Raw genomic sequence first — 18,660 nt, 5'->3', positions numbered from 1 at the left:
CGTGAGATCCTGCTGACATATAACAGATGTAAGCAAAAGCCCAAGAAATGTAAAAATGGCTAAGGTGCCCGGCATGGGAACATTTTATTTTGCTCCTAAGAAAGGGAGGAAAGCAAGAGATGCCAAAAAACTGGGATAAAGCTGGGGAAGAAGACCACTGGGGGGTTTAGTGGACTTTGGGCTGTAATCTGAGATCCCCCTTCAGGACTAAAGAGTCATTCCCCAGCTGCTGGGAGCGTCCCTGGCAGACAGCCCTCAGCTGGCAGCCCTCTATGGGAATCGACCTCTTGCCAGGGCTCACACCCCTTCCCGCATTCCTGCAGCCAGTGACTGGGGGATGCAGGGCTGTCGAGCTCAGCCCCCTCGAGCCCACTTGGGACAACTTTGCAGGGCCATCCCAGCTTCGGCACCTCCTGTGCAGTCGATGGGCCTTGCTGAGACAATACCAGGGCCCAGCTTCTTCTCTGCCCAGTCCTGCTTCCCTCTCTCCCACCACAAGGATGGATCCCACCCCCCACCCCCGGAAACTCTCTGTAGGAAAATCATCTCAGAGCCTGCTCTGCAGTGAGTCTGCCTGCAACAGCTGGCTAACGAGCATTTTTTAAGCATAGGGATGCCCAATGATTAGTCTTTGTGACATGAAGCTTTTACACCAGCTTCCAAATATACGTGTATAAAAACAAGTCTAGTGCCTTTGCAGGTGATTTGGGTGAGTAGGAGTATCAGGGAAAATGCATAAAGGGTTAGATTTTCAGTCTCACCCTTTGATGCAGAATGGAGACACCAGAGACAGAAGATGAGATATTCACAATACCCAGCGATTTGCAAATGTCTTGGGAAGGGCTGTGAACTCCTATAGAACATAGACTTAAGACTGGAGCCAAAGTTGCCTAGACCTGGAAGGGCAGGCCATGCTGGCTGATAGGCGGATTCCAGGTACAAGGCTGAGCCTCACCTTCGCAGAGAGGGGTTAAGTCATTCCTGGGACAGGGAAACGGACATAACGGGTCCATCTGATGGAGAGGGCATCATCTGAGCAGTGTGTGGACCTGTCCACTCTTTTGGAAGAGATGGCCCCTCCTCCGAACTTCCTGGGTATTGGCTCCACACGGGGCCACTTGGCCTTCACGCCAGTCTTGTGACTCACACATCAGGTGACCAGTCTCCCTCACTAGGGTGTAAGGTCATGTTTCTTGTCATGTTTCTCACAACACTTACCACCTCACATCTAACAGACTCACAAGAAAAGCACCATTAATTGATTGCAGACCTCAAGGTCTGAGTAAGAAGTCTACCTGGCTCTTTAAAAGGTCTCTTAAGTCTTACATGTAAATTGAGAACCACTGCTCTTTGGGCGAGGAGCCCCTTCTGTGTGGGTCACCACGCCTCTCTTACATAGGAGCTTTTGTTGTTGTTTTGAAATTGAAATGCTGGTTTCAATCAGTGGTTCTTTCAGAACTGCTGCCTGACACCGACCTTCCATTAACAAAAAGGCATGTTTGAGGCATAACTAACACCTTTTCGATGAGATTTAGTAAGTGGAGGAGAAAAGAAACATTACTTCATCTATTTCTCCACTGAAGGGTTATTTCAATCAGTGAGACAGAAAATGAGCTTTATTCATAAAGCACTTGGAAATCCTGAAATAGTAAGTTCTTTGTGTGTGTGTGTGTGTGTGTGTGTACACACACACAAATATATATATATATATATATGTATATATATATCATATATATATATATATATATATATATATATGTCAAATATATATATATTTGACAAAAGAGAGGCCTGGGCTCTGAGAATGAGAAGGTGTCAAAATTCAGATATTAAATACCCAACGACTCAGAGAAGCATGCAAAAGGGCATAAAATTTGATAGCAGCAGACCTCAAGCATGGATGCTGGCTTTGGCCTTGGGTGTCTTACTTCACCTTTCTGTATCCCAGACTCTTCGTCTATAAAGTGGGTTGGCACGTATTTATGACCACCAAGTGAGAGCATGATGCCAGGCACGTGGATTAAAAGGCTCCGTTAGAGCTCCTGTGTGTCGCTCAGCTCCTACTGTCGCCATCCCACCTTGGCAGTGGTTACCAGCACTGGTTTGAGAATTATCCAGACTTCTAATTGAAATGTAATCTTGCCACTGACTCGCTGTGTGACAGAGGGAAGGTTTCTCAGCCTCTTGAAATACTACCACTTTATTTATAAAGCGGAGTATCTCGTCCACCTCACAGGTATGCTGCACTCGAGATAGAGGGGGTCTGGTTTAACACACTCCCTGGTACAGAGGAGCTGTGCCTTGAAAGCAGGCTTCCATCCACATAAACATGGCTGTGGATTTGGTCCAGTTCAGAACCTAAGCGGACACGATTACAAACCTCCTGCTACTCCACTTGGAAACATTTTTAGCAAGTGCTTAAAGCTCCACCATCATTTTTTATAAGTGATTGCTACTGCGCCAGGAGCTGCACATCAGGTTAATGAGGAGAACAATAAAGGTCGTGGGCTTCTCACATTCAGTTTGACCTTCCTCGGTCAAGGTCTTCCCGTGATTGAAAGTGAAAAAAGATTTTCTAGAACTTGTGAGCCCTCTTTCTGAGACTGAACCAACTGCATTTGACCTCAGTGTTACTGAGGGAACCTCCTTGTACCTCCTGCAGCCTCTAAATAGTGGACTTGTACCCTCAACACGGCACTCCCGCAGGGCTGTGCTCTGACCTTGGCAAGACCTTTCCAAACCGCTGACATGAAGCGTTCAATTATGAAACTGCCAGCAAACTCTGCAGCCCTGCAGCACTCAAGGAAGGTTCTGTAGCCATAGCAGCTGACACAAGTGCCATCTGGCCAAGGATGGGTCTCTATGACATACACAAATACATAAACCACTGTGTCAGGCATGCTCACACAGGTAAGTCGCGAGTGTAGCCCTCAAAACATACCAGGGCACTGGGCAGCTCCACTGGAACCATGTTTACTCTCATCTTCCTCAATAAAGGCTCTGTGTTACACGCCTACTTACAGCAGCAGCAGTGCCCATTTGGCCACGAGGCTGCACGTCACCACACTGACGTGTGGTCTCTGGGCATTAATCATTTAACTGATGGCACCAAAATCAGCAGTCCTGGGTAGGTGATTCCTCCTACAGGTGAGGGATTAAGAGCAGCACGAGTTCCTTCACCTCACTGTGATCGTTTACACAAAAATCACGGGCTAAATGGCGACATGCAAAAACAAAAACAAAAACAAAAACATCACTTCTTGTAACCTGTGTGAGCCACGCCACTTGGCTCCCGATAGACAACGTTTCTGGCTGTGTTGCACATCTCAGTTGAAACCTGAGGCCAAAAGTGGCTTCTTCCCTTCCACTACAAATACAGACTTCGGAACATTTTGGATACTTGACTCTCAAGTGTGTTTACTGAGAGAGATGAAAATATAGCTTCCTAAATTCCAAAAAAACATACCAAAAACAAGTAAAATAGACCCCACAGTGAAAGACTACATTTATAAAGGAGATTGATGATAGATACATGACAGAAAGATAGATAGATGACCATAATAAAAAAACATAAAATCCAAAAGTGTGAAACATATTCTGTGGGGAAACTGGAGAAAAGGCACGTTCATACATTGCTGGTGGGAATACAAAATGACACTTGGAAATATCTACCCAAATTATATATGCATTTATCCTATGACCAAGCAATCCTATCTCTAGAAATCTATCTGAAAGATAAACAGGCAATAAAACAAAAGAGATGAATGTTATTCATTATAATACTATTTGTAATAGCTAAAGACAGGAAAAACCCATATGTCCGCCCAGGGAATAAAAAATGGTACATCTACACCAAGGAGAATTTGGAAGCTATAAAAAAGGAATGAAGTACGTTGCTATATATTACTATGAAGTAATCTTATGATACATTGCTAAGTGAAGCTGACAAAAGTGTGTATAATATGCCACCGATTTCTTAAGGAGTGAGAGGGAGGGTGTATTTACTTGAATATAATTAAAAAATAAAAGGATGAGCTATAAAATATTTGGAAAAATGATTCCCTATTGGGGAAGGGAGAGAATAGATTAAGGAAGGGATCAAGGATGTAAGCTGGTCTTCTTTAAAACGTCTTTTTATAGATTTAACTTTGGACCCCTGGAAACATTTTACATAATTAAGAAATAAAAGTAATAAAACAGAAACAATTTCTAAGAATTTGAAACAGATAAGCCTCCATATCCCCACAGAGAGAGTAATGATGCAGCTAAGTACAGGTCAGTGTGTGAATGTGAGGGAATTATTGAGGGGAAGGAAAGAACAGTGTGGAGGGGCCAGAGAAACTAGTTCTTGGAGCCCCCTAGGGCCGGGAATAGTGCCTCTTCACACCTGCAGCTGGCATCTATTATTAAACCTAATAATTCACTGGCCACAGGTAAAAAGCCACAGAAGGGTCTTGCCTCAGTAGTGGACAATTATCATCCATCGTTTAATTGCTGCCTGGTCCCACATGACAAAGTTGAAAAGTAAGGCCCCAAAGTATCAAACTGTTTTCAAGTAACTTAACTGAATCCTAAAACAAAACTCAAGACTATTTATTGCAATGCAAAAATATCCAGCACCCAACAAGATAAAATTCAATCAAAGATTGCCAGGCATATCAAGAAGTAGAAAAAGATGGCCTATAATAAGGGGAAAAAAGAAATCAACTGAAACCAATCCAGAAATGACACAGATGTTAGAGTTAGCCGACAAAAACATTAAAATAATTATTATAACTGTATTTTACTTTTTCAAATAGCTAAAGAAAATATTGAACATGTTAAGCAGAGACTTGGAAGATATATAAAAAGACAAATCAAACTTCTAAAGATGAAAACTACCCTATCTGAGATTAAAAAAAAATTACTGGATGAGATTAATAGCAGATTAGACATTGCAGAAGAAAATATTAGTTAAATTGAAGACATAGCAATAGAAACTATCCAAAATGAAACAGGGGTGGGGAGAAGCCTTAAAAATTGACCAGAACGTCAATGAGCTGTGGGACAACTTCAGGAAGCCTAAGATGTGTGTAAGTGTAGTCCCCCAAGGGGAGACACATGTCTATGCAGACAAGTATTTTGTTTCTCCTGTGCCTCCTACATGAATTGACAACGCAGAAGTGAGTCAGAGTTGTGGCCACCACAAGAAGATCCATTCTTGTCATCCAGAACATTTCTTAGGGCCCAGATGTGTTTCAGGGCATCAACTTCCAATGGGAGACATGGGCCCCAAAGCTCCCCAGACTCTTCTCCGTGGCTTCTCATTCTCAGGCTGAGCTTCCGTGAGGTGGGTCCCATCTCTGGAACTTTGTCCTGCTGAGCAGAACCCCCATTGCTCCCCTGCACTAAGCACTCTGGTCCACTGGCAAGAACCTGACCAGCCCCTGAAAGGGAAACTGGAAGTTCAGCCTCAGAATTTCCTGGGCAACGAGTACCGCTAAGAGCAAGTTTTCTGGGTCCAGAAACCTTAGGGACAATTGCTTGTTAGGTGCCTGAGACTTGAACCCAAAACCTGGCTCTCCTTCTGACAATTTTTCTTCTGTGAGGACTAAAGGACTTCGGAACTGCAGGGTCTAACAAATGACTGTTCATGAGCCTAGATCCATGTCCACAACTACGACGCAGGTACAACTGGGCCCATGATACTATGGATGGGTCCATTTGTATGATATTCTGGACGAGGCGATGCGACAGGGCCAGAACACAGATCACTGTATTTCCAGGGGAACCGTCAGGCAGGAGAGATGGACTACAAAGGGGGAGCACAAGGGAGTTTCGGGAGTTGAGAAAACTGCTCTCCAAATCTTGATTGTGGTGATGGTTACATGACTATATGCATGTATCAAAACTGATAGAACTGGACACTAAACAAGGTGAACTTTATTACACAAAAGTGATGCATTTGTCAAAACTCATAGAACTACATGCTAAAAAGGGTGAGTTTTACTAGATATAAATTATCCCTCCCTTAATAAAATAAATGGAAAACAAGAAGCTCCCCCCCAAAGTGAGGCCTTAAAAAACATAATTATATTTTTACATAAGATTTGTCTTTTATTAAGATTGATCCAAATGTGATTAATCAACATTATCTCAATAAATTTAACTTAAAAGATTGATCCCAACTCATACTCCATTAACAAACTCCTCCCAAAGTAAAAGTCCTCTTGAGTCTGTGCTTCTCAAACTTTAATATGTGCATGAATCTCCAGAGCGTTTATTAAAATACAGATTCTGAATCAGGAGAGGTGAGACCAGAGGTTCTGCATTTCTCAGGTGGTATCGGTGCTTCTGATCCGTGGCCCACCCTTGAAGTAGCATGGCGGAGGACACTGGAGAGATCACTTGACATATAAAGACCAGAGAAGTATTCATTCAGATTGAACAAGCCTTTCCTGGCACGTTGGCCTGTGTAAATTAAAGGACTGGTTCCTTGGCAACAGTGTGTCACTTACTAGCCTCAGAACTGAAAGTGAACCAGCTGTCATTCCACAGGTTCACTCTTTGGCCTCCAGTGGAAGGAAGCCTGGGGCCAGGCCTGGAATCAACTCCAGCTCATGGTGGAAGAAAGCACTTTTCAACCACAAACCAGAAAACCCTGCCCTGAGGATAGAGGCTTCAGGAGACCCGTGAAGCCACAAAGGCCCATCCATCCATCCATCCATCCATCCATCCAGCTATCCATAAATAAACAGCAACCTCTCTTCAAGTGTACATGGAAATGACTCAGTCAGAAAGGAAGTCCGTGCTGATTCCTTGTGATTCTGCTGACATTCCAACGACTCTGAGTGGCCCACCTAACAACTGCTGAGAGCCAGAGTCCTGCCTGTGCCCCAGCAGGGGAATTTCATTAGTGGAGTGCTTTCCCAGCAGGGGTAAGAAGTGGCCAGTAACAGGAAGCCAAGTGATGGAGGATGGTAAATAGTCAGCTTTTATACTCAACAACTTCACATTTTCCCAGAGAATTGGCATTTCTTTGTGCATATCAAAAAAAAAAAAAAAAAAAGCTATATAAATGTTTTCACATTGGGGTTAGGATTCCAACATACAAAATACTCTGAGGAGCAGGGGACAGCAATGGCTTCTGATGCAGATTCAGGCCTTTTCAACTGAGCTTGCGCACATTCCATTCACTGTTGCATCCAGGAAAACATAGCTGCTATTTTTGTGGAGACAAGTAGAATAGCATCGCATCATGAATCACACCCTTTGTCATCGTGTTCTAATACTGCAGGCTCCTAGGGGTCAGGCAACATGGTACTTACTCCTTCATGCGTTTCATCTTGGTTCCGGCCATCGCGCTGTTGAAAACTGTTGGTCCTGGGGACATGTCTGGAGCTGCGCTGGTGACAGTCCTTGTGTCTGAAAATCAATGCACAGCCCTTATTGACTTTATCAGCACTCTAACAACTCTGAGGCAACACTCAAGGGCAATCAGGAAAAACAGCAGCTAACGCACCTTTGCCACAAGGTAATGCCACATTAACTAAAGAAGAATTCAAGTATGCCATGCACATTCAGGAGATCTGTTCCAAATGACAAGATTATTCACACTTTTAATGTGTGCAAGGAATTCCAGGACCAAGCCGCTCTCAAAAAGGCTGAGTTAAACAGAACACCGTTGTTTAAAAGATTGGCTTTTTATACTAGAAAGCCGGGGACAGACATATCCATAGAGAAGCAACCATTCTTGGGGAATCTGTGGCCAGTCGCATCAGCAGGTGTGGATATTTGCTTCTGACGAATGAGGAATTTTTGTTCATAAACTTAGTTTTCCCTTTCCCTTCACCCCACGAGTGAGCATGAGTTTTTTTGCAATAGAAAGCAACATGCTGACCAGTGGGTCATCTGCAGCCTTGAACTTCAGCAGAACGGATCAGAAGGCCAAAGTGGGGTTCAGAAGGTAAAGAGTTGTTAATGAAATCCGCTGAGTGAGCCACAGATTTTACGGAGATGCCCTGGGTGCTCTTGTAAAACATGTTGGAACTGAAGGGAAAGAAATAGTCCACCGACCGAAACAACGCTACCTCCTATTGAGAAGCTAAGGCGGGACCCCAGCCAGAGCTCAGTGCGATCCAGAGCTGGATTTGCACACTGGTCCTCCCTGGAGCTGGGGGCAGAGCTCTTCCTGTGCATTCCCACAAGGTGCCTCACACCCCATCAGGGAAAAAAAAAATCTTTGAGCTCCCAAATATTCATTTATAAGTTATATCCACATAGTTGTTGTGTCAGAGAAGCACCCCAAGTTGTGAAATTCCCCTTCTTTTCCCAACAGATCTCATGTAACACGTGACTGTCTGATTTAGGGACCACATGAGGAAGAGAGAGACAAACCCCACTTTGGGTATCAGTAAAGCTTTTTATATATGTGTGTATATATATTTGGGCCATGCAATATAATAAAGTACTTGCAACACAATACAATATAATATAATTATTGGATGTAACTTCCTCCAAGAAGTCCTCCTTGATTCCCCAAGGCTGGGATAGTTGGTCCTCCCTTGTACTCGCATAGCACCAATAACAGTACTGTTCACCCTGTAATGATACGGTTACTATTGCTTTTTCTCTTTCTCCCACCAGAATGTAAACTCCGTGAGGGCAGGGGCTAGTTCTATCTCATTCACTGGTATAACACTAAGTGCCCAGCACACACCCGTGCTCTCTCTAACCAAGGGGCAACTCTACATGCTGTTCATTTTTTAAAATTTATTTAAAATTCATAAATTATTTTAATTATAAATTATTAAGTTTATAAATTTCAGTATAAATTTGTAAATATACCCTCATAGTTTTTAGATGTCTAAATTTAATAAATTAAATGCAAATTCCAATATTTCTCACACACAGCCTTCTTTTGTACACCTCCTTGGGGCATGCATCCCTCTCTGAACTTCTTGCTCTTATTGATATCATGGAGATAAGTGTTGCACTTAACTCTGTCCGACTTTCTGATCTTTTCTCAGTCTAGATCCTTAGATACAGAATTACTGCATCAACAGGTCTGAACTTTGCAGAGGACACGTTACAATAAGTTAAATAGACAACCTGTCCTGCCTGGTACATCTCCTGTTATGCCCCTACGTTAAGACACCAGTACTGGCAACTGATTGCTCCCCTTTCTCTCACTCCTAGAGATTACCCCTTCCCCGTCTTGAGAGGAAACCTGCCCCAGCATTCGCTGTCATCAGATGGCAGCTTCATGGGCTTCTCCTTTCTCGCCAGCTCTGGCCATGGTAGCTGCTTCTCTCCAGAAAAGGCTTTGTGGGGGGGATGGAGGGAGGGAGGCATGGGGGTCGATTTCATGTTCTTGTTGGTTGCTTTTTATAATCATCTTTCCTGGAACCTGGAAAGTTATTAAAACAATAACCAACTACACCATGCCAAGTAATATACAAGCGCAAAAATCCGCTCTGCCAAGAATGAAAGGAAGGTGCTGCTCTCCTGTCTCTTCCAGAGAGAGCTGGCAGGTCCTGAAGGCTTATGCAAATAAAGGTCAAAGCAATTTCCAGGAGCTGCAGTTTATGTTAATCTAGCCACTGTTCCCCTCAGCAAGGCTCTCAGCACTGGTGGGAAAGATGCTGAGCCTTGAGCCTCAGAGTGGACAATAGGGCAAGTAGAATTTTAAGCAATGTGGCTGGCAAAGCGTGGTAGGGAGAGCAATTCCTTGTCCCGTGTTTTTTATCGGCCAGCCTTTCCCTCTCCATCCTACCTTCCAATATGAACAGCAGTTGCCTTACATCAAAGAAAAGGACAACACATTTGGCAATCATGATATAAACAATTGGGCTGGAATCACAGATTCACTATAAGATCACTGAATCCCAGGTGCTTCTCAAGCTTTCACGTGATACGAATCACCCCGGGCATCCTCCAAGGCTGCCATCTTGGACCTGCCCACCCAGGGAGCAGATACTGATGTAGCGGGTGTGAGGGGGGCTTGGGATTCTGCATTTGTAATAAGCTGCCGGGTGATACCAATGCTTCTGTCCTGGGATCCCATTTTGAGTAGCAAGACCAGCGACGTAATTCGTGGGGCCCAGAGCTACATGACGATGGACAGCCCATTGTTCAAAAACCAAGAGGAAATCTGATTTCTTTCTTCTGCATCTCTCTCTGGAGCGATTATGGTGTTTTACTGATTTATTTTTTTAATTTATTGGGGTGACAATTGTTAGTAAAATTACATAGATTCCAGGTACAATTCTGTATTACATCATCTATAAATCCCATTGTGTGTTCACCACCCAGAGTCAGTTCTCCTTCCATCACCATATATTTGATCCCCCTTGCCCTCATCCCCCACCCCCTTCCCTGTTAGTGGTGACAGAAATGTACAAGATGGTGACAGAAAATGGAACAAGGAACAAGGTGAGCATTTTCTTCCTTTGCCCTACCCCATCACGCCCTGCACCTGAACAAGTAGGACCTTTTGTAGTGTAGCAGTGGGACTGCAGACGGGTGCCAAAACTGGCTGCTGGTTCCGTTGAGTTGCCTTTTACACCAACTCCACTCTCCCCTCTTGCGTCATTCAGCCTGGGGTCCGTCTCCCTCAAATTCTACTCCTGTCGTCTCCGGTCACTGTCATGGTCTGCTCTCGGCTGTTCTGCGCGTTCTTTGATCCCATCTTTCAACTGTTCACCCCACCTTCCCACCCTAGGTTCCTTTTTCTTCCTGTCTCAGGTTTGTGACTTGTATTTCAGGGCTTGGGTCTACAGTCTTTTTTAAACTTCAATTCTATACGAATACGGTCCAATTCATCTAACAACAACACAACAAGGGATAAACTTTTTGAGGAGACAAGTGCCAGGCCATTTGCTAAGCATCTTATCTGTATTATCTCATGTAAGGTTCCTGTGAAGTAGGCACAATTTTCAATGAGGAAAAGTGAAGTTTGAGACATTAAGCAACTTACCCAAGTTCAGACGGCTGATACATCACATACTCATAGCTGGAACCGGAAACCAGGCCTTGTTTAATCCACAGTCCTAGATGTTAGCCACCCGACTCTCAGCTTCCCAACTAACAGGACTCAGTGAATACACTCTCTGTCAACCACTGTGCTAGGTGTTAGCTGAGGTGCTACATGTCACATTTGCTTTCTAATACTCTCAGTTATAGATATGAATCTCTTCCTCTATTCCCCTACCCTTTTCAACTAGTTAGTAAGCTCCTTGATCACAGATTTTATCTTTTTTTAACTTCTTAATCCAGTTTTTAAAGTGTATAATTTAATGGCATTAAGTATATTTATGATGTGCAACCATCACCACTATTTCCAAAACTTTTCATCACCCCAAAGAGAAACTCTATGACCAGTAACTCCTCATTCTCCCCTCCCCCGAGTCCCGGGTAACCTCTAATCTACTTTCTGTGTCTGTGCATTTTACTGTTCTCGATACTTCATATAAGTGGAATCATGTGGAATGTGTTCTTTGCATCTGGTTTACTTCACTTAGCGTAATGTTTTTAAGGTTTATCTATGTTGCAGCCTGTATCAGGCTCTATTTTATAATAGTCCATTAAAAGGACAGATCACATTTGGTTTATCCACTCATCTGTTGATGGACACATGGTTTGTTCCCACCTTTTGAATATTGTAAGTGACGCTGCAATGAACATTGGCATCCAAGTATCTGTTCTCTATTGTTTTGAGTATATATCTAGGAGTGGAATTGCTGGATCCTATGGTAATTCTACATGTAGCTTACTGAGGAATGACTACACTGTTTTCCACAGTGGCTGCACCATTTTAGATTCCCACCATCAATGTATGTGGTTCTCCACATCTTTACCAACACTGCTATTTTCTGGCTTTTTAATTGTAGTCGTTTTAGTGGATGTAACGTGGATATTGGTCTGTAGTTTTTCTTATTTTTTGTGTGATGTCTGTCTGATTATGGTATCAAAGAATGTCCTCAGAGAAAGAGTTTGGAAGTTTTCTCTCCTATTCCATCCATGTTCTGGAAGAGTTTTGAAGGACTGGTATTAATTCTTTGAATGTTTGAATTCACCAGTGAAGCAATCTGAGTCAGGGCTTTTCTTTGTTGGAAGTTTTAAAATTACTAATTTGATCTATTATTCAGATTTCTTTCTTTTCTTGGATCAGTTTCTTTTTCTTCTTGAATCAGTTTTGGTCTTCTGTCTTTCTAGAAATTTCATCTCGCTTTCTAATTTGCTGACATAATGTGCTCTTGATATACCCTTTTTATTTCTTTAAGGTTGGTAGTAATATCTTCTCTTTCATGCCGAATTTATTAAATTGAGTCTTCTTTCTTATTTCTTGGTCAGTACAGCTAAAGATGTATACATTTGTTGTTGTTGTTGTTCTTTCTAAAGAACTAATGCTTGGTTTTACTGATGTCGTCTATTGTTTTTCTATTATTATTTCATTTATTTCCACTTAGATTTTATTATTTCCTCCCTTCTGCTTGCTTTGGGTTTAATCTGCTTGTCTTTTTTTTTTCTTCCTAGCTTCTTAAGATAAGGTATATATTTTAGATGCTCAAAAGGTGGGAGTTAAAAAGCAAAGGTAATGTAAATAGTAGCTGTAGTCCTTAACCCATAAAAAGCGTACGATCATTTGGGGAAGACAGTTTATCTATCTAGATCAGGGGTGTCCAAACTTTTTTCAACGTTTTTTACCAAGGGCCATTTGCGGTAAAATACACAAACAGCAAGGCCACTCACTCGAGGTGAAGTACGTATTGCCTCACCTGGTTTATTTAAGTAAACTAAGTATATTTTTCGAATTTGCTGCGGGCCAATTAAAAATGGATTGTGGGCCGCAGTTGGCCCGCGGGCCGCAGTTTGGACACCCCTGATCTAGATGGTCACCAGGAGTACACTGAACACATAAATGTAAGAAGCTATGTTAGGTACAGGGAATACAAAGAGGTATAATGAGGGTCTGTGGAAAAAGCAGCCTTCAGGTTACGGAACCACAGTTATTGTGTTACTTCTCCTCTCACCAGCTACATGGCCCTCGGGACACCTCCTTGGGTCTCACTTTCCTCATTTTATATTTAAGTGGTTTCATGAGACTGAGGGTCTTCTCTCAATTTAAACATTCTGTGATCTGGTAGAAGACATTTCCCTGGACCTTCAGCGGGATAGAATTTACTTGGGAAGGCAACACTTACACTAACAAAGATAAAGAGCCATCAAAGGGACCAAAAATGTTAAGAGGTAAAATGGCTGGGACCAGCAATAAACGCTACAGGTGTTACAGGTGTTACAGAACACCAGGCAAAATCATCCTGCAGTCTCTTTCCCCACCTGTGAATTATAGGATGATGAGGATTAAAACACTTGATACTACCCCATGGGGTTGTTTTGGCAACACGATGAGAACAAAATGATATGAAGAGACATTAAGCAACTAGAAGCTGTGTTTCTTAAGAGCTCAGAGTACAGCTCATAACAGCAATATTTTCAGGAGTCCCTCCTACGTATAAGGTCTCTTACCAGCAAAGCTATTTTCTCTGAAGGAGTGACAGCTTGATGATTCTGGCATTTCACCAGCAGAGAGAGGTTCTTCTCTCATTTCTTCCAAATTTCCCTTTATCCATTTCAGTTGCTGGACAAATGACCTTGGTCTTAGAAACCTACGTTTGCCCTCCCTGCTAAACACCCTACCTCGTGGGTAACAAAGATCGGATGCAGGGAGTGCAGGGCTGGATGTTTTGGCAAACGAGATCTCTTCGGCACCTGGGACACTGCTTACTCAGGAATCCTTGCAGATGCTGCCCTTGGTGCACAACACAATTACAGTGCTTCTCACCTACTCTGCTTTAACGCTCCTCTTCCTCTCAATTGCCTAAGTACTCCTATTTGAAGACAGCCCTCTTTGCCCAAATTATTGCCGAGGCATATCCTCTAGACCAGTTATGTCTCCTCCTAATCTTTGGAATAAGACACGATTGAAGATTCATCTAGGGGTTGGCAAACTTTTTCTATAAAGGGCCAAGTAGTACATATTTTAGACTTTGCAGGCCAAACCATTTCTGCCGCATCTATTGTAGCGTGAAAACAATATATAAGTGAATGACTATGACTGTGTTCCAGTAAAATTTTATTTACAAAAATAGGTAGTGAGCACGATTTGTCTGGATGATAGAGAAGCATTATGATTCTGAGCTGGAAGTGATCACAGACCTCTTTGAGCCAAATCACTGTGTCTTATGGATGGGAACATGAGGCTAGGAGAGGCAGCATGGCTTGCGCAAGGTCAGAGCCCTAAGGGGAGGGTCAGCGCCAGGACCAGAACCATGGCTTCCTGACTTCCAAATGGATGCTCTTTCTAATCCTCCCCCCAGACGGACCACATCCACATAAGGATTTTCATGTGGTGATTTGGAAGATATCAGATCATCAGACAAAACCCCTCCAAAGGTTAAAATTTGGGGAGAACATTACATCTGTTATCTCATTTCTCTCCCTCTTCAGATGAGGGCCCCATGGGTTTTTCGAAGAGCGTCCATGAGCCAGCAGGGCACTGGGAAAGCTATCCACTCTGCTGATAAGCTTTGCTGACTCACATCTGTGTGAAGATTTTTCCTTGAGCTTCTCTTGTGATGACAGTGGACCTCAGGTTCTCAATAGAATTGCCTAAGAATGTGCAAAGCAGGCTGCTCTCTGTCATAACTGTATTATCCCAACAACCCAGGGTTGGAGACACACTGCCCACATCTCCCTTCAAAGAAGGACTTGTTGCACAGCTGCCGGGAGCACTGGAGACAGACAGCCTCCAGCTGTGGGCCCGTCAGGAACTGCCTCAGCGGCAGAAAGCTGCCTTGTCCAAGATGATGCCCTTCTCACGTGGCCCACAGTTAATGACCGATCATGGGAGGGGTAGGAAGCCAGCCATTTTGGCCCACACAGACAATTCTGATGTGTCCAGAGTGCCCCATGGGTTTGGGCAAGGCTTGTCAGGATCGGGTCACTGCTCCACTCTGCCCTCCGCCTCATCCTGCTCCCATCCCCTCCTATCCATGGGGGTCAATCCTGAGGGCACGCCCCAATAAACGTCCTGCCCACTTAACTCCAGGTCAGAGGCTGTTTCCTGAAGAACCCAGGCCATGAGACCTGGGTCCTGGGGTTAGAGGGTGTGGGGACAATGAGGTGGTTGTCTTGGTGCCTTTAACAAGTTGAGTATTTGATAAAAGAGATCATGAAAAGGACAAAACTGGAACCGTTCCTACCCCTCCCCCTACCGTCTCCAGCTCGCTCAGAGAATTGTATCTATAGGCACAGGGCAGAAGCCACCGCCTGAGGAAGCCGTTGTCCGCTCTGCAGCAGCAGCTGTATCCAAGCCAAACCATGTGAGGAAGCTGGAGAAGGAAACAGACAGGAGGAAAGGGGAAGATGGTGATGCAGGAGAGAATACCCCCAGATGCTTGCAGAGGGAGGGAAGCAGACTGGGGCAGGAGGGCGAGTGTGTGAGCTGCCTTAGAGGATGTTTGGTGAGTTACCAAACTTCTAGGGCTCACTTTCCTCACCTGTACAAAAGAAAAACAAAATCAAACTTTTGGGGATCTAGTAAAACTTAAATGCCATGATCTCTATAAAGGCGCTTGGTTGTTGGTAAAGGCCTGAGGGAAATGTATTACGAGGCCTCCCCTCCTCATCCCAAGACACCCACCTCCGTGCTCTGCACAGGACAGCTTCTCAATACATAGCGCCCCACTGCCTCCACCAAAATTAAATTAGTTGGAGAAAAGTGGATCAGCTTGGAAAGCAAATTTGCTATCTACAGGGGAGATAATAAATGCCAGAAGATAGGCAATCAATAAACTTCCTATTTTTATCACACAGTTATTTCACACAACAAATATTCAACTGAATTGTATAGAAGATTAAAAACAACACGAGTTCAGGGGTTTGAAAACATTCATTTCCTTTCGAATATACCAGAAGCAGCCTCTAGGAACAGCACCTATCAGTAAAACAAACAAACAAACAAACAACAAAAAAAGGGAGTGTCTTGTTTTTTACTAAGCAATTAAATGTGTATATAGGTTAAGAAGAGGTCTGTGAAAGCCAGACCTTACTTTCAGTTGTGCCTACCCCGTGGAGACAGAAGCCAGTGTTTGGGGAGCTGAAGTATTCTAGACTGCCCACGCGGAGAATCTCAGCTTTAGAAATGAAATGTGCTTTTTTGTAACGGCAGGCTGGGCTGGCTTCAAGACTGATTAGAATACTTAAAGCAGTTGCCTCAGCACTTCCCTCTTCTTTTAATAGAAAAGAAACACATGAGCCATCCAGGTTCATTGCAGACCAATTAGAAAACACAGAAGGGGAAAGCTGCTCCAAGAACCATTATTAACACTTGGATATTTCCACATGCATCTGTGTGTGTGTGTGTGTGTGTGTGTGTGTGTGTGTGTGTGTGTGTATCAACGACAGTTTTGTATACTTTATTACTTTATAACACCTTTCATGCCAATGAATATGTAACTACATCATCATTTTTAATAAACTGTAAAGAACTTCTTTGTTCTAAAAGACATGCTAAACCCCATTGCTAGGAATTTATTTTGAGTCCAGTTTTTCACTGTTGTAAATAACACTGCCATGAGAATCCTTGTATGTGTATCTTTACACCCAACTCTGATGATTTCTTTCAGATAAATTCCCAGACACAGACTTGCTGGGTCAAAAATATTTCATTCTTTCAGGCTAGTATAACCTAAATGTTGTAAGAAAACCCTTTCTTAGGTTGTAAATAGCACTCTCTTCATAGGTCATAAAGATGTTAAAGATTGAATGTGAGATACCGTTATTAAAAACTTGATTCAATTTACTAAAATTTGTCCAAAGTAAGCATATTCTTTATAAAGCCTTAACTGGAAGTGAGGGGCCTTTCTTTCCTGGTTTCCTACCTCAGTGGTTCTCAAAGTGTGGTCCCTGGACTGGCAGCATCAGCATCACCTGGGAAATCTGTTAGGAATGCAGATTCTCAGGCCCCACTCCCTAAACCTATTGAGTCAGAATCTCTAGGGCTGGGCTCAGTGATCTGGTGATTCTGGTGCTCGCTACAGCTTGAGAACCACTCGCTTCGCCCATGCCATCTGCCCCCCTCATCTGGTGTGCATGACTTCGCCTGAAGTTCTAGTCATTTAGTCTAGAGATGTTGAATTGCTTCTGGAAATTCCTTGAAAACAATGAACTATGTTCGGCATTCCTCTATGTACCCTACAGTGGTCCTGACAAAAGGAAAATTTTAATTAAATGGAAAAGAATAAAGTCTACCTATGTAAAAACCTCAAGTGTGAGAAGTAAGACAATAAAAATCCTGGAAGACAATCTAGGAGTCTATAAATAAAGTTCTTTTTAAAAAAAAGAACAGGAAAGCTACAATCTATAAATGTATAGTCATATTTGCCTACATAAAAAATGTAAAATTTCCGTTACCCAAAAAATACTCCAAAGAAACAATAAACAAAATAAACATAAAGTAGTCTGGACAACAATTTTCAACACATATGATAGAAAAAAGTAATAATATCTTTATGCTAATTTAGCTTAATACACTGAATGTTAAGTCAAGAGCAAGTGGCTGCGAATATTTCTGTCCACACAAAAGGGTATCAGATAGTAAAGATCCTAGTAAACACCTTTTCCAAGTAAAAGGAAGCCTTATTTGTTTAGGAAAAATAATAAACATTCGCTCCCCAGACAGTTCGTGTCATGTTTGCACGGGTGACAATTCAGGCAAACACCACCAAATGGGACGCTCCCCACCCCCAGCAAAGCCTGTCTGCTCCTGCCTGTTTCTGGCTGTGTCTTCGTCGTCTTGTCCCTTCCAGCTCAGGGCCTCATCTCCTCATGGCCACATCTACCCTACGTCAGGAATCCTCTCAGATGCTACCTTCTCCCCGAAGCTTCCTTGATGACTTCTATCTCCCCAACTAAAAGCAATACTCCCATGTTAGGAATCCTTGCTCTCCTGGTTGTACAGACCTCCGCCTTAGTTCTTCTCTGCAATGGAAGCCTCTCGTGGCAGGACCCAGGCCTAACATGTCACTGTGAGCCAACACCGTTCCTCGACAGACTGTGTTGACTTGGCTGAAATCGTAATGTATGAGCAGTCAATGAGCGCATGACTGTCGAGTTTCTCTCTTAGGGCAACTCGATTACTGGAACTTTTTTTGTAGGTAACAGTAATATACAGGCTGTCCTTTGCTAAGAGGATACTACTAAGAATGGTTACTAGTACTGTTTTAGGGATTTATTGATATTACAGAGCCTTTTCCCTACCGCCTTCCCATCTCCACACATCTGCCACGTGAATGTGTCTGGCACATAGCAGGTTTTCTGTAAAGGGCCACTAATTCTGAATCTGTTAAAGAACTCGTGGAAAATATTACACTTCTCTAATGCATGAACAGAAGGGATAGTGGCAAATAAATACCGTGCGTTCACATCAAAATGATCCAAGTTGTCTACGATCCAAAATATCCCTCCTCTCCTCCACATGTAGGGGTTTCAATGTGTCAGTGACCAAGGATAAAACACTATGTTGAAATCATCCTAATTATTGTGAGAAATTCTTTTCTGTCAAGGTGAAAAGCACAATAGTGCAAGGTTAAATGGTTGTCAGTGATCCCTATGCAT

General features: G+C 43.1%; 1 protein-coding gene across 5 annotated transcripts in view; it reads right to left on the bottom strand.

The window, feature by feature from the left end:
* The window catches only part of NEK11 (NIMA related kinase 11), a 203,233-nt gene that overhangs the window by 27,755 nt on the left and 156,818 nt on the right, over positions 1-18,660 (bottom strand). For all 5 annotated transcript variants that reach the window (XM_033132582.1, XM_033132583.1, XM_033132584.1 and 2 more), the window contains one exon: positions 7,308-7,404. In XM_033132582.1, the coding sequence (XP_032988473.1) occupies positions 7,308-7,404 (97 nt within the window). The remainder of the gene's footprint in view (positions 1-7,307; positions 7,405-18,660) is intronic.

The sequence above is a fragment of the Rhinolophus ferrumequinum genome, chromosome 17 (assembly GCF_004115265.2).
Source record: "Rhinolophus ferrumequinum isolate MPI-CBG mRhiFer1 chromosome 17, mRhiFer1_v1.p, whole genome shotgun sequence".
NCBI classification, from domain to species: Eukaryota; Metazoa; Chordata; class Mammalia; order Chiroptera; family Rhinolophidae; genus Rhinolophus; species Rhinolophus ferrumequinum.
The sequence above is the reverse complement of the archived record's forward strand: the minus strand, read 5'-3'. Positions and strand labels throughout refer to the sequence as shown.